Below are 27,246 nucleotides of genomic sequence, written 5' to 3'. Positions count from 1 at the left end.
TATAAAGTACACTTTTAATAAGTGTGTTGAAGTGTAGTGATATTATAGTTATACTTAAGATATACTATAAAAATACATCTCGTATTTGAAGTATATTATTTTAATGTTTAGTATATTTAAGTATACTGCATGTTTTTGTGGATGGCCTAGAAGTGACAATGACAAAATAGTAAGTATTTACTTTCCTCACTATGCTGACTGAGCTAGTCACTAGGCATTCCACACCAGCCACCCTGATATACAGTGACAGTCAAGAGTTTTATTTACATGCAAATGTAAAGGTTTCATTATAATGCAACACTACAATACCTGCAGTCCTTGAGCCAGCTCGCAATCTTCTTAGGGACGGGCACTGAGAGAGAAAAAAACGGAGCAATTCAAAGCCATGTACAACTGTTCAGTTTTCTATAAATGCAATTTAACATTCAATCTACAATGTAGATTACAACTGGATAAAAATAAATAATAATCTGTTTGCTGTTGCAGGATTTTATTCCCTTTTGGGCTTGGTAAATATATAGCAACAAGACCTTAAGTAGGCTTTATTGTTTCATCGTGACTTCCATGGAGCTGTACTGAGCTGTAAAAAGCCTAACTATAATTATTTCTGCCTGCTGCTCCCTCTGTAGCTCATCCCAACGTACCATGCTCCTCGGCCGGGGCTGTCTTCTCCTCCATAGTGGGATCTGGACACAGTGTCTTCTCGCTGCAACCCTCCTGATCCTGGGTGTCCTGGCTCTCAGAGAGGCCCTGCCAGGAGTCTCTGCTCTGGATCCAGGCCTTCCTCATTATTGTCGCTGCCTTCCATGAGTGATCTATGCTGGGGCTCACAGCAGTTTCACACTGCTCCATGGTCCGCTCCTGGATCCACAACTCCTCCTCTCCCCTGGCCTGGTCGCTACAGCAGGGGGCAAGTCACCTGTAGCAAATAGGAGGAAGTGGATTGTTATGAAACTAGATGGTAGCCACACACACACACCTTGCACAAACAAGCCTAATTTAACAATACAAAAGAAAGGTATGAAAACATGCCTATGCTTGTAATATAACATCATCCTGCATGATAGCCATTTATGCTGACAGAACAGAACAGCGTTGAGCTGTAAACGAGCAAATATCCAATAACGGAACTGACTTTGGAAAATAAGTTGCTATATCATACAAACAAGATAAAACAAGACTACACACAATTTGTTTCTTTCCATAACTTAGATGGCTAAATGAATTACGGCCAGAACACCAAATTAATAAATGTGACAATCTCTTCAAGAACAAGAACAAGAAGCAGAAGCAGAAGAACACAAAACAATCCGCACGACACACAACACTAATAATACCTGGTGGGAATTCCTCCTTCTGACAGAATTATATCCTAAGAATTCTTCCAAGAAAACTAAGGTCACTTCCAAAGCCATCAAATGTAAAAGTAGTTCCCACTCAGCCAGGCAGAGATGTGGAACAGAGGCAGACAGGGTGGATGGATGGATAGATACAGAGAGCAAGAAGTCCAACTGACAACAAGTGGAGCAGAAAATGTCGGTTTAGTTGAAAGATTGCGTGCTGGTGCCGAGTCATTTCCTGTTGTGGATCAGCTCTTTCTGAAGGGAGGATAGAGGGATAGACAGAAGGAGGGAGTTCTCACTGGAGTGTATAGGCCAAACCTCAAGGGACAAGAGGCGGCGGCTATTATTATGTTACTTCTATTTCCAGAGTAATCATCTGAAATAATAAGGAATGTAAATAAATAAACAAACACAAAACTCTCAAAACAATGGCGGTGACAGACAGCTATCTAAATGTGTGGGAATCTAAAAAGGGGTAATTAGAAAATACCATTAACTAATAGGATTGTCTATTTAAACGAGGTACAGTGAGACATCTTGACGATGCAAAGAGTGTCGAACTTAAAACACTTCTGCAGATAATGAACTGATATTCACTTGACAGTTTGTGCTGCCATTTTGTGAAGAGGGAGCATGGAGTATATAAGGATGGGGGGAGGGGTTGGAGAATTTAGCACTTTTCAAACAACTTAAGTATCATACCCAAGATTTTAAGCAAATTTTTGTCAATTGTGTATCTACAGTGCATTCGGAAAGCATTCAGACCACTTGACTTTTTCTATATTTTGTTACGTTACAGCTTTATTCTAAAATGTATTTGTTTCTCATCAGTCTACACACAGTACCCCATAATAACAAAGCAAAAGCAGTTTAGAATTTTTTGCAAACGTATGTAAAGAATTTTTTTTTTTAAAGGGAAATATTACATTTACAGTATTCAGTATTCAGACCCTTTACTCAGTACTTTTTTGAAGTACTTTTGGCAGCGAATACAGCCTGGAGTCTTCTTGGGTATGGTATGATGCTACAAGCTTGGCACACCTGTATTTGGGGGGTTTCTCCCATTCTTTTCTGCAGATCCTCTCAAGCTCTGTCATGTTGGATGGGGAGCGTTGCTGCACAGCTATTTTCAGCTCTCTCCAGAGATGTTTGATCTGGTTCAAGTCCGGGCTCTGGCTAAGCCACTCAAGGACATTCAGAGACTTGTCCCAAAGCCACTCCTACGTTGTCCTGGCTGTGTGCTTAGGGTCGTTGAACTGTTGGAAGGTGAACCTTCATCCCAGTCTGAGGTCCTGAGAGCTCTGGAGCAGGATTTCATCAAGGATATCTCTGTACTTTGCTCCATTCATCTTTTCCTCGATCATGGTCTGAGAGTACTTCAGGTGCCTTTTGGCAAACTCCAAGTGGGTGGTCATGTGCCTTTTACTGAGGAGTGACTTCCGTCTGGCCACTCTACCATAAAGGCCTTATTAGTAGAGTGCTGCAGAGATGGTTGTCCTTCTGGATGGTTCTCCCATCTCCATAGAGGAACTCTGGAGCTCTGTCAGAGTGACCATTGGGTTCTTGGTCACCTCCCTGACCAAGGCCCTTCTCCCCCGATTGCTCAGTTTGGCCGGGCAGCCAGCTCTAGGAAGTGTTGGTGGTTCCAAACTTCTTCCATTTAAGATGGAGGCCACTGTGTTCTCGGGGACTTTCAATGCTGCATAAATGTTTTGGTGCCCGTCCCCATATCTGTGCCGAGACACAATCCTGTCTTGGAGCTCTACGGACAATAACTTCGACCTCATGGCTTGGTTTTTGCTCTGACATGCACTGTCAGTGTGTGCCTTTCCAAATCATGTCCAAATCAATTGAATTTACCACAGGTGGACTCCAATCAAGTTCTAGAAACATCTCAAGGATGATCAATGTCCACCGGATGCACCTGTGCTCAATTTCGAGTCTCATAGCAAAGGGTCTGAATACTTATGTAACTAAATGTGTTTGTTTTTTGCAAAAATGTCTAAAAACCTTTTTTCGCTTTGTCATTATGGGTTATTGTGTGTAGATTGATGAGCATAGTGTGTACAGCGCAGTACATCACTGAAGAGCTACCTTCCTGTAGGTTCACTCCAACCCCAGTTGTAAATAACCTGATTCATTTTATCAACCAGGTAATTATTAGAATTAGGTGTGCTAGAAAATCTACAGGACGAGAGTTGAAGAGCCCTGATATAGGGAATATGGTGCCATTTGGGATGCAGCATGAGAGAGATGAACAGAGGAAGTAATCGACTGTACCAGCTTTAAATCATCTGCGCCCAAAGACACTCTAAAAATTAGGGGTTTAACAAGGGTTCTTCTAAGATCTCAAAGTTCTTCAGAGAACCTTAGGGTTCTTGGCACTGAAAATTGCCCTCAAAAGGTTCTTCCACAAACCCCATAGGAGGTCGGGTTCTTCGAGGAACCGCCATAGTTAGTGAGGGTTCTTGCAGGAACCTAACTGCCAATCTAAAATGCTTGAATTTGAAAGGACAACATGTGCAGGCACTTAAACGAAAATGTTTAAGATCTCCTCAATTTAAGGTAAGGTTTGTCCCTTATATGATCTAAATTGCTATTGTTTTGTGATGATACCATCTATCTTTTAATATCTGTGCAAATATTTCTAAAACAGAAAATGGACACAATTCAATGGATTTCAATCAAAAAGGTAAGAATATGTACTGTATGCTATAAGAATATGTACTGTATGCTATAAGAATATGTACTGTATGCTATAAGAATATGTACTGTATGCTATAAGAATTAAGAATATGTACTGTATGCTATAAGAATATGTACTGTATGCTATAAGAATATGTACTGTATGCTATAAGAATATGTACTGTATGCTAGAAGAATATGTACTGTATGCTAGAAGAATATGTACTGTATGCTAGAAGAATATAAAGGCTAGCTTTTATTTATTTAACTAGGCAAGTCAGTTAAGAACACATTTTTATTTACAATGATGGCCTACCCCGGCCAAACACGGAATACGCTGGGCCAATTGTGCGCCGCCCTATGGCCTGATGTGATTCGGCCTGGATTCGAACCAGGGACTGAAGTGATGCCTCTTACACAGATGCAGTGCCTTAGACCGCTGCGCCACTCGGAAGCTGCATTGGATGCAGATGACTGAACTGCTCACTTTTGTGTCTGTAGGTATACAGACGAGACATACAAAGGCATGTCTATTGGTATGTTATGGAGATCACATGTACCACCCTCCCTTACTTCTTCAATGAAAACCCCATAGGCCTCTACAATATGGATAAGGTATGTGCATTCACATTTACCACAAAAACCAAGGTATGAATACTGTTGTGTGCATGTTTAGTTAAACATCTGTATAATCACTATTTTTGGGATTCAGACTTCCCCATCCCTACACCTCTGATGAATATAACAAGAAACCTGTTCAAATCACCATGCACTGCAAAGTCATTCTGGCTATGGATACGGAGAACATCAACACGCAAGAGGATATACCCATTGAATTTGGGGTTTTGCTGGGCGTTTATCTCGCATTTAGATTTGTTTTTGTTCTGCGTTGCCACTAAAATCATAATAAAACACTGACAACTAAAATAGTGTTATGCGTATTACCAATATCATAATAACAATAATAAAAGGGGAGGGGGGGGGGGAGTTCAGATATTAACCCCAAAAGGTTCGCAGAGGATCCATTAAGAGGGGTTCTTCTACGAACTTATAGGGGATCCCCCAGTTCCAATTTTAAGAACCCCTAAAGGATACTCCAGTAACCTTTCATTTTTAGTGTATAAAGATTACATTTTTCATTTAACTAGGCAAGTCAGTTAGGAACAAATTCTTATTTACAATGACAGCCTAAGGTCTCAGATGCAGATGGAATGTTGGATAAAAGAGTGTGAGAAAGGGAAGAGGGAAAGCGAGATTAGTGTAATGTGAGTGGAGGCTTTATTATAGCAGCTGTGTTGATAATCACTCTTTGCACTTACAGGCCTATCCACCGGATCAGACACTCAGACACTTACACCACTCATACTGACTAACGAACCCATTTGGGTTTGCATCCCAAATGGCACCCTGTTCCCTATATAGTGCACTACTTGACCATATCCCATGGGTAGTATTGCACTATGTAGGGAATAGGGTGCAATTTGGGATGCAAAGCTTGCCTCAAGCCAAAATACGACTATAACGTATAAGGGTGTGCTAAGCCAGGCAATTTGAAGCTGCTGCCTCTGGTCCATACCTCCTTATAAATATTTTGAAAGTGCTGATACTGCAGAACAATAGTGGATTACAGAGCAGACTCTTTCCTTTCCCGGTCTGAAATGCAGCCAAACCAACCACAGCACAGAGACTGGAGGGAAACTGAAAGGCAGCCAAACAAACCACAACAGTAGCCTCGTCGCGAACCAGGGAAGTTCCATGGCAGAAATGAGTTTGGCCCCCGGCCAAATTGGGGAGAAGGGCAACGGTCAGGGAGGTGACCAATTTACACACAGAATGTTAACCTGTTTCAAAAAGCTCTTACTCACATCCGCTACAGAGAATGTGATCACACAGTCGTCCGGAACAGCTGGTGCCCTCACACATGGGTCAGTGTTGCTTGCCTTGCAGTTGGGTTTCCCTTTGTAATCCATGATAGTTTTCAAGCCCTGCCACATCTGTCGAGTGTCACAGCAAGGTGTAGTAGAATTCAAACTTATTGTCAGATATGCAAAATGGAGGGCGAGGGAAAGCTTCGTATGCGACTCAGTGTGTGGTGTAAAGGTGATTTAGAGTTTACAAAAACAAAATAATGGGCAATCTTAAAGATATTTTCAGGTGGTAACAAAGCAAAGCCAGCGTCGGATGAATGGCGACATGGAAAAATTCTCGCTCACCTGAGCGCTTCAGAACATGTCGTGAGGTTTGACTTTATCAGCGTACTACACTTTAAGTTTAAAAAAAAACATTTGTTAAAAAAACACACACTGTCAGCCACACTTAAAAACAGTGCTGAACATAACACACAGCACCCCCATGTGGGGGGAGGGTTCTTGAAATGTAACATCTGGGAGCCAGGGAACCATTCAAAACAGTTTTGCAATAAAAAAACTTCTCCAGACCTCCAAGGGAGGCATGACATCAATGTGATATGAGGTATGGCAACGCGAAACTAGCTTAACGTTGACCAAGGAAAACACCTGGCCTGGCAAAGACCTAGAGAACTATGAGTGTGAGACATTGTTTATTTATGTCTGTGTGTGTGGGTCTGTATCCTACACCACAGCACGTCTATGCTGCTGTCCAGCTTGGTCAGAATGAACACTGTTCAGCTGTTATCATGCCCATCAATATCAAACTCCCTTGCGACCAAACATGTTGTAAAGAGGATACTTATATTTATACAGAACAAAAATATAAATGCAACTATTTCAAAGATTTTACTGAGTTACAATTCGTATAAGGAAATCAGTCCTTAGGCCCTAATCTATGAATTTCAGATAACTGGGAATACAGATAAGATATTTGTGACCAACAGATGCATAAGAAAAAAGGTAGGGGCGTGGATCAGGAAACAGTTAGTGTCTGGTGTGACCACCATTTGCCTCATGCAGCGTGACATCTCCTTCGCATAGAGTTGATCAGGCTGTTGATTATGGCCTGTAGAATGTTGTCCCACTTCTCTTCAATGGATATACGAAGTTGCTGGATATTGGTGGGAACTGTAACGCTGTTGTACGCGTCGATCCAGAGCGTTGATCCAGACCCGTGTAATCCCAAACATGCTCAATGGGTGACATGTCTGGTGAGTATGCAGGCCATGGAAGAACTGGGACATTTTCAGCTTCCAGGAATTGTGTACAGATCCTTGCGACAAGGGGCTGTGCATTATCATGCTGAAACATGAGATGATGGTGGCTGAATGACACGACAATGGGCCTCAGGATCTCGTCACGGTATCTCTGTGCATTCAAATTACAAATGATAAAATGCTATTGTATTTGTTGTCCGTAGTTTATGCCTGCCCATAGCATAATCCCAACGCCACCATGGGGCACTCTGTTCACAACGTTGACATCAGCAAACCGCTTGCCCACACGACGCCATACACGTGGTCTGCAGTTGTGAGGCCGGGTGGACATACTGCCAAATTCTCTAAAACAACATTGGAGGCGGCTTATGGTACAGAAATTAACATTCAATTATCTGGCAACAGCTCTGGTGGATATTCCTGCAGTCAGCATGCCAATTGCACACTCCCTCAAAACATCTGTGGCATTTTGTTGTGTGACAAAACTGCACATTTTTGAGTGGCCTTTTATTGTCCCCAGCACAAGGTGCACCCGTGTAATGATCATGCTGTTTAATCAGCTTCTTGATATGCCACACCTGTCAGGTGGATGGATTATCTTGGCGAAGGAGAAATGCTCACTAACAGGGATGTAAAATGAAATGAGAGAAATTTGTACGTATTGAACATTTTGGGGATATATTACTTAAGCTCATGAAACATGGGACCAACACTTTACATGTTGCTTCTATATTTTTGTTCAGTATAGGTCCCAGTCTGCACCCATTTCACACACCAACCTCCTGAACCCTGACCCCCTAACCCCTTTCAGCAGAACTAAAGATGCCCAGTTTCCACATCATGGGCCAAATGTGACCCATCATCCATCAGTTAAATCGTGACTGCCACCATGTCCCAAAGACACACAACCAGAAAGGAAATACTCTGGACGGTGGAGGTAATGGAACGGGGAGGTACTTTCTGAACTTGTGTTTAGTTGCAAAATGTTTTGCTAGTGTGCGCTATTGAACACCAAGTCCCACCCCAAAACAAAGCACTTAGTAAGAACTCCATTCAGCCAACAAGTAGTTTAAAATTGTAATAAAGTTGTCACGTCTTAAGAGAAAATATCTTGGCAAAACTCATTACTGAACTTAAGAGTGTAGGCTACAGGAGGTTGGTAGCACCATAATTGGGGAGGAAAGGCTCGTGTTAATGGCTGGAGTGGAATCAAATAATTTACATGGTTTCCATGTGTTTGATGCAATTCCATTCACTCAGGCCATTTTTATGAGCCATCCTCCTCTCAATAGTTGTGTAGGCTTACATAAGTTATTTAATAGTTCTTCCAACCCCTTTGGGTTGTGCATTACATATGTGGTGTGTCTCGGGGGGGTTGGTTTGTAAGTAAAAATACAAATTGCCTTTAATCAGCAAAGAAAATGCACAAATACAGTATCCACTGTTTAGCTTGTCAGAGATCTTGCTTCTATACGGACATACGTTGTTTTTCTTAACCAGCTATCGGTTATGACCTTCTAAAACAAACACTATAGCACAGTAGCACTACTATGATGGTTTATTTTTTTATGCAGTGTCGCATAGATAGACTAGTCAAAATGGGTCAACCATAGTATCCAATCCTACTACAGCTCTCTTAAAAAATAGATTTTATCTCAATGAGATTACCTTACAAATAAAGCTTAAAATGAAAACAAATAAATAAATAAATAAATGGGAATAGGGTGCCATTCAAGAAATAATGCCGGCGTTCAGAGCTGCAATCTGGCTATCTGAACCACGACTGCTTTGTCTAGAGCGGTAACAGAATACCTTGGCCTGCCTGCCAGCCACCCCACTGCTTCGTCTAGAGCGGTAACAGAATACCTTGGCCTGCCAGCCACCCCACTGCTTCGTCTAGAGCGGTAACAGAATACCTTGGCCTGCCAGCCACCCCACTGCTTCGTCTAGAGCGGTAACAGAATACCTTGGCCTGCCAGCCACCCCACTGCTTCGTCTAGAGCGGTAACAGAATACCTTGGCCTGCCAGCCACCCCACTGCTTCGTCTAGAGCGGTAACAGAATACCTTGGCCTGCCAGCCACCCCACTGCTTCGTCTAGAGCGGTAACAGAATACCTTGGCCTGCCAGCTACCCCACTGCTTCGTCTAGAGCGGTAACAGAATACATTGGCCTGCCAGCCACCCCACTGCTTCGTCTAGAGCGGTAACAGAATACCTTGGCCTGCCAGCCACCCCACTGCTTCGTCTAGAGCGGTAACAGAATACCTTGGCCTGCCAGCCACCCCACTGCTTCGTCTAGAGCGGTAACAGAATACCTTGGCCTGCCAGCCACCCCGCTGCTTCGTCTAGAGCGGTAACAGAATACCTTGGCCTGCCAGCCACCCCGCTGCTTCGTCTAGAGCGGTAACAGAATACCTTGGCCTGCCAGCCACCCCACTGCTTTGTCTAGAGCGGTAACAGAATACCTTGGCCTGCCAGCCACCCCACTGCTTCGTCTAGAGCGGTAACAGAATACCTTGGCCTGCCAGCCACCCCACTGCTTCGTCTAGAGCGGTAACAGAATACCTTGGCCTGCCAGCCACCCCACTGCTTCGTCTAGAGCGGTAACAGAATACATTGGCCTGCCAGCCACCCCACTGCTTCGTCTAGAGCGGTAACAGAATACCTTGGCCTGCCAGCCACCCCACTGCTTCGTCTAGAGCGGTAACAGAATACCTTGGCCTGCCAGCCACCCCACTGCTTCGTCTAGAGCGGTAACAGAATACCTTGGCCTGCCAGCCACCCCGCTGCTTCGTCTAGAGCGGTAACAGAATACCTTGGCCTGCCAGCCACCCCACTGCTTCGTCTAGAGCGGTAACAGAATACCTTGGCCTGCCAGCCACCCCACTGCTTCGTCTAGAGCGGTAACAGAATACCTTGGCCTGCCAGCCACCCCACTGCTTCGTCTAGAGCGGTAACAGAATACCTTGGCCTGCCAGCCACCCCGCTGCTTTGTCTAGAGCGGTAACAGAATACCTTGGCCTGCCAGCCACCCCACTAATTCGTCTAGAGCGGTAACAGAATACCTTGGCCTGCCAGCCACCCCACTGCTTTGTCTAGAGCGGTAACAGAATACCTTGGCCTGCCAGCCACCCCACTGCTTTGTCTAGAGCGGTAACAGAATACCTTGGCCTGCCAGCCACCCCACTGCTTCGTCACGTACACACACGCACGTCCTTTTCTACTGACATTGTGCAGTCAGCTACCACAGCATTACACTGACTGACACAAACACACTCCATTCTTTATTGTGATGTATCACAGAGCAATGCAGCGCCAGGGTGTCACCTTCCTCTGCTGTGTCCTCTGTGTAAAATGCACTTTAAAATCCTAATTAACTTGAAGTTTGCAAACTTGGATGCAAGTCCTGAAGAAACGCATACAAATTATTAAAAGGCCCAGTGCAGTCAGAAATGTGAATTACCTGTGTTTCCTATACACCGTGGCCAGTTTATTAGGTACACCACCATGTTCATGAAAATGGTTTGGTCTTACTGACAGTTAGTCAAGTGGCCGTGGCTTGCTAGATAATGCAGGAAGACATCGAGGCATTCAGTTACTGTTCGATTGAACATTAGAATGAGCAAAACAAGTGACCTAAGCGACTTTGAGCATTATCGTTTTTGCCAGGCAGTGTTTAGGGTTTACCGAGAATGGTGCAACAAACAGAAAACAGTCAGTGGCAGTCCTATTGGAAAAAACATGTAGCTTATGAGAGGTCGAAAGAGAATGACAAGAATCATGCAAGCTAACAGGCGGGTAGCAGAACGGCATCTTGGAACTCACAACTCGTCGGTCCTGGTCACGTATGGACTATTGCAACAGACTACCACACCGGGTTCCACTCCTCTCAGCTAAAAACAAAAAGTAACGGCTCCAGTGGGCACGCGATCATCAACGGTGGACAACTGAGGACTGGAAAAACGTTGCCTGGTCCGACGAATCCCGGTTCCTGTTGCGTCATGCTGAAGGCAGAGTCAGGATTTGGTGTAGGCAGCATGTGTCCATGGACCCATCCTGCCTGGTGTCAACGGTACAGGCTGGTGGCGGTGGTGTAATGGTGTAGGGGAAGGCTTCCTGGCACACGTTAGGTCCCTTGATACCAATTGAGCAAGGTTTATATGCCCCAATGAATTCAGGCAGCTCTGAAGGCAATGGGGTTCCGACCCGGTACTAGTCGCACAGAATGGAATATAACATTGCAGATCAATTTCATCTGTACAACATCTAAAGACCTGCATCACTATACTGAGAGCTTTGCCATTTCTATAAGAACATATTTGGGTGAATTTGGAGCCTTTGTTCATATTTCTTCAGGGCCCCCATACTACACAACGAGGATGAGGAATTTGCTGTTTGGGGTAAGTTTCTCAAAAATGTGAAATCACAAAAAAGTTGTATGGACCCTTCTATAACATGCCATTTACATCCCTTCTATAACATGCCATTTACATCCCTTCTATAACATGCCATTTACATCCCTTCTATAACATGCCATTTACATCCCTTCTATAACATGCCATTTACATCCCTTCTATAACATGCCATTTACATCCCCTCTATAACATGCCATTTAAATCCCTTCTATAACATGCAATTTACATCCCTTCTATAACATGCCATTTACATCCCTTCTATAACATGCCATTTACATCCCTTCTATAACATGCCATTTACATCCCCTCTATAACATGCCATTTACATCCCTTCTATAACATGCCATTTACATCCCTTCTATAACATGCCATTTACATCCCTTCTATAACATGCCATTTACATCCCTTCTATAACATGCCATTTACATCCCCTCTATAACATGCCATTTACATCCCCTCTATAACATGCCATTTACATCCCTCTATAACATGCCATTTACATCCCTTCTATAACATGCCATTTACATCCCTTCTATAACATGCCATTTACATCCCCTCTATAACATGCCATTTACATCCCTTCTATAACATGCCATTTACATCCCCTCTATAACATGCCATTTACATCCCTTCTATAACATACCATTTACATCCCCTCTATAACATGCCATTTACATCCCTTCTATAACATGCCATTTACATCCCCTCTATAACATGCCATTTACATCCCTTCTATAACATGCCATTTACATCCCTTCTATAACATGCCATTTACATCCCCTCTATAACATGCCATTTACATCCCTTCTATAACATGCCATTTACATCCCTTCTATAACATGCCATTTACACCCAAAAATGATTTGATATAAATACGGCTGCATTGGACCTTTGAGTTCTACCAAATAAAGCTGAAGCAATATCATGTAGCATTAGATCCCAAACAAGCCTGAATGACCCAAGTACTGGCAGACCTGACAAGTCCAGAAGAGTCTCAAACTCTCACGAAATATTATATATCCTGGATATGTCAAACAGACTGGGTTCCAATCCAAATAAATCTGAAATGTAAGACTACGTTTTATTTAAGAACAAAGTGACACATTGCTTATGATAGCATCACTTTTGCTATTTTTGTGAAACTCTCATTCCGACAGGGTCGAGTTTAAGCCTAAATTTCCGTTTCAATTCAAACAGAGCGTCGTCGAGGCGATGTGAAGTTAAGATTTATCCCAGATTTATCCTGAGGAAGAAGAAACTGTGCTTGACCTAAAGACGCTCCAGGACTGACAAAGCATGCACACACACGTCAGTGTGTTCCTGCTTGGATCCAGCCAAAGGTTTCACACCTCTGGTACCCCTGCCTCTCTGTGAATATTCTCACCACAACCTATAAAATGTGTCACTTCAACACTCTATCCCCTAGTAGAGGCAAGCAGAACGGGTGTGACCACTAAAGTGCGTCCAAAATGGCACCTTCATCCTATATGTAAAGAGCCTAGCGTGCCATTTGGGATGTAGCCTATGCCTAAATAACAGTGCAGTGGTTTAGAGAGTGACCCAGCAAAAATAATTGCTGTTGGCAAACTTGACCATGACCCTGGTTTACAGGTTATATAAACATAAAAAAGGGCAGGAGAAGTTTAGTGTGTCAAGTTCAACCCAAGTCTATCACTTTCACAGCTGAAGAAGAGCGAGATGCAAAGTTGGGTAACAGAATGACGATTTGTGCCGTCATTCTATAACCAAACTTTGCATCCGCACTGTTCTTCAAGCAAATGTGTTTTTGTACAATTTGTTGTGGTATTTGTTAAAAGTATAGTGCACAGCGTTGGTTTATTTAACTTTACAATTGGTTTGTTTAACATTATCATTGTTTTTTGTTTGACATACAATTTAAAGTGAAACATCTGAGTATCAAATCAAATTTTATTGGTCATATACATCATGGTAAGCAGATGTTAATGCGAGTGTAGCGAAATGTTTGTGCTTCTAGTTCCAACCATGCAGTAATATCTAACAAGTAAACTAACAATTTCACAACAACTACCTTATACACACACACACAAGTGTAAAGTGTTCTCCTCCCAGAGCGCTAAGAACCTTGGCGTGATCCTGGACAACACCCTGTCGTTCTCAACTAACATCAAGGCGGTGGCCCGTTCTTGTAGGTTCATGCTCTACAACATCCGCAGAGTACGACCCTGCCTCACACAGGAAGCAGCGCAGGTCCTAATCCAGGCACTTGTCATCTCCCGTCTGGATTACTGCAACTCGCTGTTGGCTGGGCTCCCTGCCTGTGCCATTAAACCCCTACAACTCATCCAGAACGCCGCAGCCCGTCTGGTGTTCAACCTTCCCAAGTTCTCTCACGTCACCCCGCTCCTCCGCTCTCTCCACTGGCTTCCAGTTGAAGCTCGCATCTGCTACAAGACCATGGTGCTTGCCTACGGAGCTGTGAGGGGAACGGCACCTCAGTACCTCCAGGCTCTGATCAGGCCCTACACCCAAACAAGGGCACTGCGTTCATCCACCTCTGGCCTGCTCGCCTCCCTACCACTGAGGAAGTACAGTTCCGCGCAGCCCAGTCAAAACTGTTCGCTGCTCTGGCCCCCCAATGGTGGAACAAACTCCCTCACGACACCAGGACAGCGGAGTCAATCACCACCTTCCGGAGACACCTGAAACCCCACCTCTTTCAGGAATACCTAGGATAGGATAAAGTAATCCTTCTCACCCCCCCTTAAAAGATTTAGATGCACTATTGTAAAGTGGCTGTTCCACTGGATGTCTTAAGGTGAACGCACCAATTTGTAAGTCGCTCTGGATAAGAGCGTCTGCTAAATGACTTAAATGTAAATGTAAATGTAAAGGAATGAATAAGAATATGTACATATAAATATATGGATGAGTGATGGCCGAACGGCATAGGCAGGATACAGTAGATGGTATAGAGTACAGTATATACATATGAGATGAGTAATGTAGGGTATGTAAACATTATATAAAGTGGCATTGTTTAAAGTGACTAGTGATACATTTATTACATCCCAGTTTTAATTATTAAAGTGTCTAGAGATTTGAGTCAGTATGTTGGCAGCAGCCGCTCAATGTTAGTGATGGCTGTTTAACAGTCTGATGGCCTTGAGATAGAAGCTGTTTTTCAGTCTCTCGGTCCCTGCTTTGATGCACCTGTACTGACCTCGCCTTCTGGATGATAGCGGGGTGAACAGGCAGTGGCTCGGGTGGTTGTTGTCTTTGATGATCTTTTTGGCCTTCCTGTGACATCAGGTGGTGTAGGTGTCATGGAGGGCAGGTAGTTTGCCCCCGGTGATGCATTGTGCAGACCTCACATCCCTCTGGAGAGTCTTGCGGTTGTGGGTGGAGCAGTTGCCGTACCAGGCGGTGAAACAGCCCGATAGAATGCTCTCGATTGTGCATCTGTAATAGTTTGTGAGTGTTTTTGGTGACAAGCCAAATTTCTTCAGCCTCCTGAGGTTGAAGAGGCGCTGCTAAGCCTTCTTCAAAACACTGTCTGTGTGGGTGGACCATTTCACTTTGTCCATAATGTGTAAGCCGAGGAACATAACTTTCTACCTTCTCCACTACTGTACCGTTGATGTGGCTAGAGGGGTGCTCCCTCTGCTGTTTCCTGAAGTCCACGATCATCTCCTTTGTTTTGTTGACGTTGAGTGGGAGGTTGTTTTCCTGACACCACACTTCGAGGGCCCTCACCACCTCCCTGTAGGCCTGTCTCGTTGTTGTTGGTAATCGGCATCACTGTTACCTTGGAATTGCCCACAGGACTGGACAGTGACTGCCACCCTGCCAAAAATTGTCTGTGGACATTGTCTTCACCTCCTGAGACTGCATGCCTGTCTTACTACTGAGTGATTAACCGATATGTTGGTTATTTTCCATTTTATTAAACAACTAATTGACCGACATCGGTTAAATGATTTGATAAATCAGATCCAGCTTGAACTGTACGATGTAGTAGGGAGTATATTCTACATAGTTTAGCGCCTAAAAATGTGGTAATGAACTCAAATTAGCATAATCCATTGCGCATCTACTTGTCCGGTCTATTTACTTTATGACTGCTACGGAAGAGAGAAGAATGTGTGATCGTGAGGTGATATAGAGAGGAGATGTTGCTTCGCGAGGTATCTAAGTGATTGATCTTTGGTATTCAGCAGTCATAAAAGTATGCCTTATTTACTTTTGTAGTTCTTCAGACAGCATAGGCAGCAGCTCTATAGAGATTAAATAATAAAGTCATCAAATAAAACAAATGTAATATACACAACTGAAATATGATGTTAATGTTAATAAAATGATGGTTATATGTGATAAGCGGTAATTGGCAGTTATTAACATTACTTTAACTAAATATTTCAGTTGTGGATATTACATTTGTTTTATTTGATGACTTTATTCATGGGAATTGTATTAATTGTTTTATTATGTGTTGTTCAACCCACACAATGCAGAGTGCATTAAATGGTTAAAGAAAAAAAAAGGGACTAAAATCCTTTTTTAATTTTTTTTATAGTCAAACCGAAAGTGAACCGAACCCAAAAAGCACTAATCGCTCAGCACTACTGCCTTTCTGTCCACATAGATGCCTGTCTGCTTGATTGCCCTGCCTGTCCACCTGCCTGCCTTTATGCCTGGCCAGCAAAGGCTACAACAGGCTGGAACACAGCAACACACAATGTACAGTCCTGGAGCATTATCATAACATTTTCTTCAACCAGCTGAAAATTATGGGTTTAATAGCATCCACCTGATATTAGAAACAACAAACTACTACTATAGTACTGTAAGAGATTTGCTGGCAACATTTTACAGTGGGTCACTTCCATGTAAAAAGGACCCATGAGCACCAACATGTGACATTCATAGGAGCATATCAAATTGGGTGTCAAATGAAAGCTAAGAGTCCATATTTTTGAGAAACTAAGGCATATACATAGTGCTTTCAAAAAGTATTCATACTTCTTGACTTACAATTTGTTGTGTTACAGCCTGAATTCAAAATGGATTAAATATATGTTCCTCACCCATCACACAATATCCCATAATGACAAAGTGAAAACATGTTCCTAGAAATGTTTGCAAATGTATTGAAAATAAAATAAAGAAATATGTAATTTACATAAGTATTCACACCCCTGAGTCAATACATGTTAGAATCACCTTTGGCAGCGATTACAGCTGTGAGTCTTTCTGGGTAAGTCTAAGAGCTTTGCCCACCTGCATTGTACACTATTTGGCCATTATTATTTTCAAAATTCTTCAAGCTCTGTCAAATTGGTTGTTGAGCATTGCTAGACGACCATTTTTATGTCTTGCAGTAGATTTTCAAGCAGATTTAAGGTAAAACTAACTCGGACACTTCTTGGCAAGCAACTCCAGTGTAGATTTGGCCTTGTGTTTTAGGTTATTGTCCTGCTGAAAGGTGAATTAATCTCCCAGTGTCTGATGGAAAGCAGACTAAACCAGGTTTTCCTGTAGGATTTTGCCCGTGCTTCGCTCCATGGTTGATTTTTTATCCTGAAAAACTCCCCAGTCCTTAAAGATTACAAGCATACCCATAACATGATGCAGCCACCACTATGCTTGAAAATTTGGAGAGTGGTACTCAGTAATGTATTGTATTTACCCCAAACATAACACTTTGTATTCAGGACAAAAAGTTAATTGCTTTGCTACATTTTTTTGCAGTATTACTTTGGTGCCTTGTTGCAAACAGGATGTATGTTTCGGGAATAATCTGTACAGGCTTCCTTCTTTTCACTCTGTTATTATTATTGCACACAGTTTGAGTCCATGCAACATATGTGAGTTGGTAAGCAAATTTCTACTCCTGAACTTATTTATACTTACCATAACAAAAGGGTTGAATACTTATTGTCTAAAGACATTTCAACTTTTCATTTAATTAACTTGTAAACATCTCTAAAAACATAATTCCACTGACATTATAGGATAGTGTGTGTAGGCCAGGGACAAAAAAAATCTAAATTTAAATCAATTTTAAATTCAGGCTGTAACAGAACAAAATGTGGAAAAAGTCAAGGTGTATGAATACTTTCTGAAGGTATACATTCAACCATTTTCCATCCTAAAATTTTGGAGTAAGCAAAAGCTTTCATTTATTGTCAAACAGGTGGAAAATGGGTTTTAGAATACAACTACCAGAAAGGTATGGTGTTCTTTGGATGCAACTCAGCATTCTTTGTCCTCCAAACACGACGAGTTGAGTTTTTACCAAAAAGTTATATTTTGGTTTCATCTGACCACATGACATTCTCTCAATCTTCTTCTGGATCATCCAAATGCTCTCTAGCAAACTTCAGACAGGCCTGGACATGTACTGGCTTAAGCAGGGGGACACGTCTGGCACTGCAGGATTTGAGTTCCTTGCAGCGTAGTGTGTTACTGATGGTAGGCTTTGTTACTTTGGTCCCAGCTCTCTGCAGGTCATTCACTAGGTCCCCCCGTGTGGTTCTGGGATTTTTGCTCACCGTTCTTGTGATCATTTTGACCCCTCGGGGTGAGATCTTGCGTGGAGCCCCAGATCGAGGGAGATTATCAGTGGTCTTGTATGTCTTCCATTTCCTAATAATTGCTCCCACAGTTGATTACTTCAAACCAAGCTGCTTACCTATTGCAGATTCAGTCTTCCCAGCCTGGTGCAGGTCTACAATTTTGTTTCTGGTGTTCTTTGACAGCTCTTTGGTCTTGGCCATAGTGGAGTTTGGAGTGTGACTGTTTGAGGTTGTGGACAGGTGTCTTTTATACTGATAACAAGTTCAAACAGGTGCCATTAATACAGGTAACGAGTATAGGACAGAGGAGCCTCTTAAAGAAGAAGTTACAGGTCTGTGAGAGCCAGAAATCTTGCTTATTTGTAGGTGACCAAATACTTATTTTTCCACCATAATTGCGCAAATAAATTCAATAAAAATCCTACAATGTGATTTTCTGGATTATTTTTTTCTCATTTTGTCTGTTATAGTTGAAGTGTACCTATGATGAAAATTACAGGCTTCTCGCATCTTTTTAAGTGGGAGAACTTGCACAATTGGTGGCTGACTAAATACATTTTTGCCCCACTGTATCTCTAAATACAATAATTCTGAAGGAGACCCCATCTAATATCAACATATTTTGTTTAGGATGCATTTTTTTTTGTCTCCTGTAAGTTTAAGAAACATTGCCTTGTGCCTTGAAATTCCATTACCAAGTAACAAGAAGTAACAAGTAAAGGTAGACCTACCAATTAGTTTGTTTTTTACTGGCATACATTTTGTTCATAAAGTGATCAAAAAGATTCTCGGTGACAGAATTTCTGTTATGTTCAACTGATAACTTTTCTTTATCTGTAATCTGGTGGTTAAAGCAAGAGTGTGAAAAGTCTGGACAAGTCCTCCCTACATAGGACATCGATGGACGTTGAAAATTTGTTTAAATTTGGTCAGTCCGCCCTGGCATTGATTTCAACGTCCACAGAACTACTTTTTTGGTCCGGTCTGGACCAACGTTCATTTCAACATCCACAGAGGTCTTGACCAGCCATCATTTGGCCCAAACATAGACGTCCATGATTGGTTCAGATTTGGTCTGGTCCAGACCAAATCTTAACCAATCATATATGTCTATGTTTCACTAGTTCGGACAACACACATTAGAGTACAGTACATTACAGTAAAGCACAGTAAAGAAAATGAGTATAGATCAGTACAGTCCTGTGCAGTACAGTATAAGATTAGTTCTGTGCATCGCAGAGTACACTAGAGTTGAGTACACTATAATGTACTGAACTCCACTGTTCTGTACTTTGATGTCCAAACTTGTGACACTTGGGCTGCGTTTAGACAGGCAGCCCAATAATGGTTATTTGAAGAAGAAAAAAAATCCCAATCAGATCAGCTAAACAAAGCCATAGACGTTATAATTGGTTCAAATTTGGTCCGATCCTGAGCAACCAAATTTGGTCTTGTTTGGTGGCGGAGCGCATTAAAATAATAGCCAGAGTAGAATACAGAAATATGCATGCAAAGGAGGATATTGCATATTTCTACCTTTGCGTACCTATTTAGGATACATCACCATGAAGAGAATGACATTCACATCCATTTCTGTGTAGTACAGCTCAAGGACACATGATTAAATTCCATTACCTCAACTCTGTTACCGGATGTAAAGCCACTTAACTTAGAATAATCCAAATCAAAATATGGCATGGGTGACTCTTCATGAAATCAGGACAAAAAGCATTTAATCCATACAATGGTCCTTTTGAGGAATTATTGTTGACAAACTGTTCAGTCATGGCCAAAAGTTGTAGGAATGACACAAATATAAAATGTTCAAAGTCTGCTGCTGGCAATTTGCATATACTCCAGAATGTTATGAAGAGTGATCAGATGAATTGCAATTAATTGCAAAGTCCCTCTTTGCCATGCAAATGAACTGAATACCCCAAAAACATTTCCACTGCATTTCAGCCCTGCCACAAAAGGACCAGCTGACATGTCAGTGAATCTCTCGTTAACACAGGTGTGAGTGTTGACGAGGACAAGGCTGGAGATCACTCTGTCATGCTGATTTAGTTCGAATAACAGACTGGAAGAGTCAAAAGGTGGGTGGTGCTTGGAATCATTGTTCTTCCTTCGTCAAACACGGTTACCTACAAGGAAACACGTGCTGTCATCATTGCTTTGCACAAAAAGGGCTTCCCAGGCAAGGATATTGCTGCCAGTAAGATTGCACCTAAATCAACCATTTATCGGCTCATCAAGAACTTCAAGGAGAGCGGTTGAATTGTTGTGAAGAAGGCTTCAGGGCGCCCAAGGAAGTCCAGCAAGTGCCAGGACCGTCTCCTAAAGTTGATTCAGCTGCGGGATCGGGCACCACCATACAGAGCTTGCTCAAGAATGGCAGCAGGCAGGTGTGAGTGCATCTGCAAGCACAGTGAGGCGAAGACTTTTGGAGGATGGCCTGGTGTCAACAAGGGCTGCAAAGAAGCCACTTCTCTCCAGGAAAAACATCAGGGATAGACTGATATTCTGCAAAAGGTACAGGGATTGGACTGCTGAGGACTGGGGTAAAGTCATTTTCTCTGATGAATCCCCTTTACGATTGTTTGGGGCATCCGGAAAAAAGCTTGTCCGGAGAAGACAAGGTGAGCGCTACCATCAGTCCTGTGTCATGCCAACAGTAAAGCATCCTGAGACCATCCATGTGTGGGGTTGCTTCTCAGCCAAGGGAGTGGGCTCACTCACAACTTTGCCTAAGAACACAGCCATGAATAAAGAATGGTACCAACACATCCTCCGAGAGCAACTTCTCCCAACCATCCATGAACAGTTTGGTGAGGAACAATGCCTTTTCCAGCATGATGGAGCTCCTTGCCATAAGGCAAAAGTGATAACTAATTGGCTCGGGGAACAAAACATCAATATTTTGGCTCCATGGCCAGGAAGCTCCCCAGACCTTAATCCCATTGAGAACTTGTGGTCAATCCTCAAGAGGCTGGTGGACAAACAAAAACCCACAAATTATGACAAACTCCAAGCATTGATTATGCAAGAATGGGCTGCCATCAGTCAGGATGTGGCCCAGAAGTTAATTGACAGCATGCCAGGGCGGATTGCAAAGGGAGGGTCAACACTGCAAATATTGACTCTTTGCATCAACTTCATGTAATTGTCAATAAAAGACTGACACTTATTAAATGCTGGTAATTATACTTCAGTATTCCATAGTAACATCTGACAAAAATATTTAGAGACACTGAAGCAGCAAACTTTGTGGAAATTAATATTTGTGTCATTCTCAAAACTTTTGGCCACGACTGTATATTTGACATTTTTATCTAAAAGCATAATTGAGAAATTATTTATCAAAGTTGTGATATTTATGACATCTTGGCCTTACCCAGGCCCAGGGGTGTTGTGCTGCTTGTTAAAGTAAGTTTTGATCAAAGTTGAATCAATGTCTCACAAGATCACTTAATGATGAATTAGTATTCTACATTAGTCTAACATTCGGTGCATTCGAAAAGTATTCAGACCCTTTGACTTTTTCCACATTTTGTTTCGTTACAGTCATTCTAAAATTATTAAATACAAATCCTCATCAAGCTACACCCAATACCCCATAATGACAAAGCGAAAACAAGTTTTTAGAAATTGTAGTAAAACAAATGAGGTTGAAGCCATGAGGTTGAAGGAATTGTCCGTAGAGCTCTGAGACAGGATTGTGTCGAGGCACAGATCTGGGGAAAGGTACCAAAATATTTCTGCAACATTGAAGGTCCCCAAGAACACAGTGGCCTTCATCATTCTTAAATGGAAGAAGTTTGGAACCACCAAGACTCTTCCTAGAGCTGGCCACCCGGCCAAACTGAGCAATTGGGGGAGAAGGGCCATGGTCAGGGAGGTGACTAAGAACCAGATTGGAGCTCTTTCAGAGTAACAGAGTTCCTCTGTAGAGAGGGGAGAACCTTCCAGAAGGACAACCATCTCTGCAGAACTCCACCAAAGCCCTTCGTGGTAGAGTGGCCAGACGGAAGCCACTCAGTAAAAGGCACATGAGAGCCCGCTTGGAGTTTAAAGGACACTCAGATGATGCTTGCTTGACACCATCTGCTCTAAAGTTTGCTCAAATAGTAGTTACTTACATAATTCAAGAAGATCTAAATGTATATTTCCATTAAACTAATTGAGATCAAATTGTTTAATGCAGACGCAGCTTGGACGTTTCACCCATAAACAATGAATAATTATCCTTTACCATTGACAATGACCATAATTTGGTGTTCAAGGTTAAAGGGGGGCTGAACTGACTGATTTAGCCTTGGTTTCAATCCTGGAGGCATGCTTTCATGCTTTGATGTGGGTGTCTTTTGTGTGTTCGCACGTGGGTAGGGCTGTGAAAGTCATGGAATTTTGGATGACGGTAATTGGCCAGCCAAATGACAGCGGTCTCCGTAATTTTGACTTTTTTGTTCTCTCTCTCCTCCGCGCCTGACTGCATGTGCTGCCATAGAAATAGAATAAAGCCTGTTCTATTCATTCTATTTCTGTGTGTGCCGCTGCTGCATTGTATGGGGCTCGTTTGACACAACACCTTGCTTGTTTCAGCAAGGAGCAACAAAGTTTCATCACGTTAAGAGTCCATGTTACCGCAGAAACGCACTCAACCGCATTACTCATAGCCGCAGGAAGTAGGGATGCTGAGTGTGCTGCAGCACCCCCTGAAAAATGTAACATCTTGCTGCGGCTAAGGCCATCCCGTCCTTCCGTCAGCAGTTAGTTCCAAAAATACACACATTTGTATTTATTTTTAAATCGTTACAACAGTTATTTTATTGTCATGACGGTCTTCATCCATAACCGTCGGTGACATGGTTATACGGTAATATACTCTACAGGCATATCAAAGTTCCATAGGGGGATGTCTGCTACTTTTAGAGATTTATGATCAAATTTGTAAGTATTACCAACAGAGGGAATGTGAAAATGGATTCAAAATGGTCACCCTCTGCTGGTGAATTGCAGGACGTGCAATGATAGAAGTAAAAGGAGGGCTGTGATTGGTTACATTGCCAACTATGACAATTTCTCTGTGTAAAATGGTTGATTACTTCAAAAACTAGCAGAGGTGGCACTCTGGAACTTTGATTTCCCCATAGAGTATTTTATGTTCAACAATATATTGAAAAATGTGTAAAATCAACTACTTATATATTTGTGTTTATATTTGTCAATTCACAAATTAAAACTAACAAAATTATTATTGAAATCAAAATCAAAACACTCATCACTCAAATCAAAACACTCATCAGGGACAGTGTTATGGGCTGGCCTCAGGGGGCCTGGCCTGCCCTGCTACTGTACTTCCTTTCCCATCCAAATAAGATATTGAAATATTGATCATTTATTTGACCACGAAGCACACTGGCAGGAAGACCATCCTTAAAAAGTTTAACTTTAAAACGCTCCTTTACCAACTGCCTCAGACCACTCATAGAATAGCAAAGTGATCATTAGATCATGTTTTCCCCTTCCGCGTCAATTAATACACAGAACATCTCCACTAAACACATAATGAATATGTTTGTCTGTCTCTCTGTGACCCTGATAACTTCAAAACAAAGTTGACTAAAGTTGCCAATGTCTTTGCAATTGTTACAAACCGATAAAAGTAGCATATGCTTCCAATGAAAAACGAGATAACTGCACTAAAATATACTGGAAATACAGTAGGCCTATAGCCTACAATGCTATATATTTCAATCATACTGGCTACTGTCTATAATTCTTTACTTTATTTAGTGCATTTTTTAGGATAATGCTTATACGCATTAGAATAAGGCGCAACGATATTTGCAACAGTGGTTGCTATTTCCCTATAGAAACTGATGAGTCTTCAGTATTGTGGAATAATTAGAATGGTAAAATATTATTTGAATGGAGAAAGCTAATCCGAGAGCAGCGCTGCTTTTATTTCGATCCTCCAGCGCGAACATTCTCCCTGCGTGGTGTTTTTGGAAACGCATGTTGTATCTTCGACCATTGTAGGGACGACGTAAAGTTAAAACACACACCTAAAATCCATCGCTATCGGGAAACTAGGACTAGAACAGTCTAAAGATAATACGGATAAAATCCAAAGCAGGACAAATGCTACTAAAACAGATAGGCCACAGTCAACAACGTGTCGGGCGATATCTCGCAAGATGTCAAGGACGGTTTATTTATTAATTCATTCATTAAAAGTTGTCTAAAATCGAGTTAGTCTCTCACCTGAGATGTTTTGCCCTATCCTAAACTATTTACCCAAAGGCTAGTCGTGTCTTACACCGCCATATCCTATGCATTTACATTGTTTTCTGACTTATATTTGCCGTGTAAATTTTCCCTTGACATAAAAACTGTTAATTTGTATCCCAACAATTACTTCGGATATATACGAAGAGGATTGAAATCAGTGACAACTGAGGTCCATGTGAATTGCATCAGGCAAAGTGCGCCACAGTAAAAGTTTAGCATCAGATTTCTAAACATCATCGCATGTAATGTTTCAATAAACACTTATGCCTACCATTGTGTTGTGGGTTGGAAAGGAGTTTGAAGCGTTAAAATGCAGCTCCGTGGAAATGGAATCTGACAAATTTTGTAGAATTTAATTTACCCGAGTCTTCCGCTTCCGGGCGGAGTAAAGTAACATAACAAGGGGCGCGCAGCACTGTCTTCATAACTGGGATGAGATGAGTCTTCCACAATGATATTTTGTAACCTGCTTGTGGCATATGTGTAGTGCAAACATCAGTGAAATACAGTAGGCCTATTGTTGCCCAACGACTAATCCTAAATCTCCACATACATTCAGTCTGAAACTGCCAACCAAATAGTTTGTTGTGACATCAAAATGAGGGGGGTTGTACAAAACTAATTCATCAGGGATTGGATCATCTCTAACAAATCTAACCAATCAGAATATCAAAGTTCATAACGTCATCGTGTAGGCCGGCTCTGGCCCAACCCATTGGTTTCTGGGACCAATCAGAACAGTCAGAATGTGTTTGTGTTCTACAAAATGTCAGGGAGGAAGGCAAATCCGGACTCATTGTGGAGAAGAAATGCTAGTTTGGCAGGAGCGATGTGTATGGGTAGTCAGGCTAGGCATATTATAGTAGGTTACAGTATTAGTGAAATATTGGAATGTACAGTGCATTCGGAAATTATTCAGACCCCTTGACATTTTCCCACATGTTGTTACGTTACAGCCTTATTCTATTATTGATTCAATGGTTTTTCCCCCTCATCCATCTACACACAATACCCCATTTTTTTAAAAGTCTGGGCTCTGACTGGGCCACAGAACATTCAGAGACTTGTCCCGAAGCCACTCATGCGTTGTTTTGGCTGTGTGCTCGTTTTCCTGTTGGAAGGTGAACTTTTGTCTCGGTCTGAGGTCCTGAGCGCTCTGGAGCAGGTTTTCATCAAGGATCTCTCTGTACTTTGCTTCGTTCATCTTTCCCTCAATCCTGACTAGTCTCCCAGTCCCTGCCACTGAAAAACATCCCCACAGCATCATGCTGCCACCACCATGCTTCACCGTAGGGATGGTGCAAGGTTTCCTCCAGACGTGACACTTGGCATTCAGACCAAAGAGTTCAATGTTGGTTTCATCAGACCAGAGAATCTTGTTTCTCATGGTCTGAGAGTCCTTTAAATCCCTTTTGGCAAACTCCAAGTGGGCTGTCATGTGCCTTTTTCTGAGGAGTGGCTTCCATCTAGCCACTACCATAAAAACCTGATTGGTGGAGTGCTGCAGAGATGGTTGTCCTTCTGGAAGGTTCTCCCATCTCCACAGAGGAATTGTGGAGCTCATTCAGAGTGACCATCGGGTTCTTGGTCACCTCTCTGACCAAGGCCCTTCTCCCCCGATTGCTCAGTTTGGCCGGGCAGCCAGCTCTAAGAAGAGTCTTGGTGGTTTCAAACTTCTTCCAATTAAGAATGGTGGAGGCCACTGTGTTCTTGGGGACCTTTAATGCTGCAGAAATGTTTTGGTACCCTTCCCTAGATCTGTGCCTCGACACAATCCTCTCTCAGAGGTCTACAGACAATTCCTTCGATCTCATTGCTTGGTTTTTGCTCTGACATGCACTGTCAACTGTGGGACCTTATATAGACAGGTGTGTGCCTTTCCAAATCATATCCAATAAATTGAATTTACCACAGGTGGACTCCAATAAAGTTGTAGAAACATCTCAAGGCTAAGCAATGGAAACAGGATGCACCAGAGCTCAATTTCAAGTCTTATAGCAAAGGGTCTGAATACTTATGTAAAATAAGGTATTTCTGTTTTTTTATGTTTAATACATTTGCAAATATTTCTAATAACCTGTTTTCACTTTGTCGTTATGGGGTATTATGTGTAGATTGATGAGGAAAAATAATAATTTAATTCATTTTAGAATAAGGCTGTAACGTAACCAAATCTGGAAAAAGTCAAGGGGTCTGAATACTTTCGGTATGCACCGTTTTTGAGTTTCCTCAGAGCAGCACCTGTCAATAGAATAGCATACAATAGGATAGGCCTTGGGTAGAGTAGATAGAATGGAATAACTTCATTATTTCCAGAGTGTAGGAGTCAGTTTTGCTTATAGGCCTATGTTGTTGTTTTGTTGTGTAGGAGATTATAGTTTGTCTATGTATGTTCTACTTCATTTGCACACAAGGCTCAGGGCACAGTTTTTCGAAATGTTTTATCTGGATCAGATTGATCCATATTCTGTAATCCATGTTCTGCTATCCAGGGGGATCAGATTGATCTGGCTGTTTTTGAGACGATTTTTCAGAAAATAATCGGCTAGGATCATGCCATCTACTAGACAGGTTGTGGTACTACCTCTAAACTGTCATAGGTTAACAGAGATGAGTAGACTACATGAATAGTGGTAAAGCTACCTTGATTAAAAATGATAGGGCTTGCATATCACTTCTAAGTAAGTAGATGCATTTATTTGACAATTCTCAATATAACAATTGACCACATACCTATAATGCAGTCAATATATATGAAGATGTGAAATCCCACCTGTGCTAGAGTGGTTATCAGGAACTTTTGACTAGGTCAATTAATTGCAGT

At 42.1% G+C, this 27,246-nt stretch overlaps 1 protein-coding gene across 1 annotated transcript in view; it reads right to left on the bottom strand.

Annotated features, from left to right (window-relative positions):
• The window catches only part of LOC115116445 (protein ITPRID2-like), a 70,912-nt gene extending 46,124 nt beyond the window's left edge, over positions 1 to 24,788 (bottom strand). Inside the window, 3 exon segments of the mRNA XM_065013753.1 lie at positions 310 to 352; positions 645 to 919; positions 24,694 to 24,788. Of these exon segments, the coding sequence (XP_064869825.1) occupies positions 310 to 352; positions 645 to 852 (251 nt within the window). The 5' untranslated portion in view covers positions 853 to 919; positions 24,694 to 24,788.
• Positions 24,789 to 27,246: the final 2,458 nt, after the last annotated feature.

This window comes from Oncorhynchus nerka, linkage group LG3, assembly GCF_034236695.1.
Source record: "Oncorhynchus nerka isolate Pitt River linkage group LG3, Oner_Uvic_2.0, whole genome shotgun sequence".
NCBI classification, from domain to species: domain Eukaryota; kingdom Metazoa; phylum Chordata; class Actinopteri; order Salmoniformes; family Salmonidae; genus Oncorhynchus; species Oncorhynchus nerka.
The sequence above is the reverse complement of the archived record's forward strand: the minus strand, read 5'-3'. Positions and strand labels throughout refer to the sequence as shown.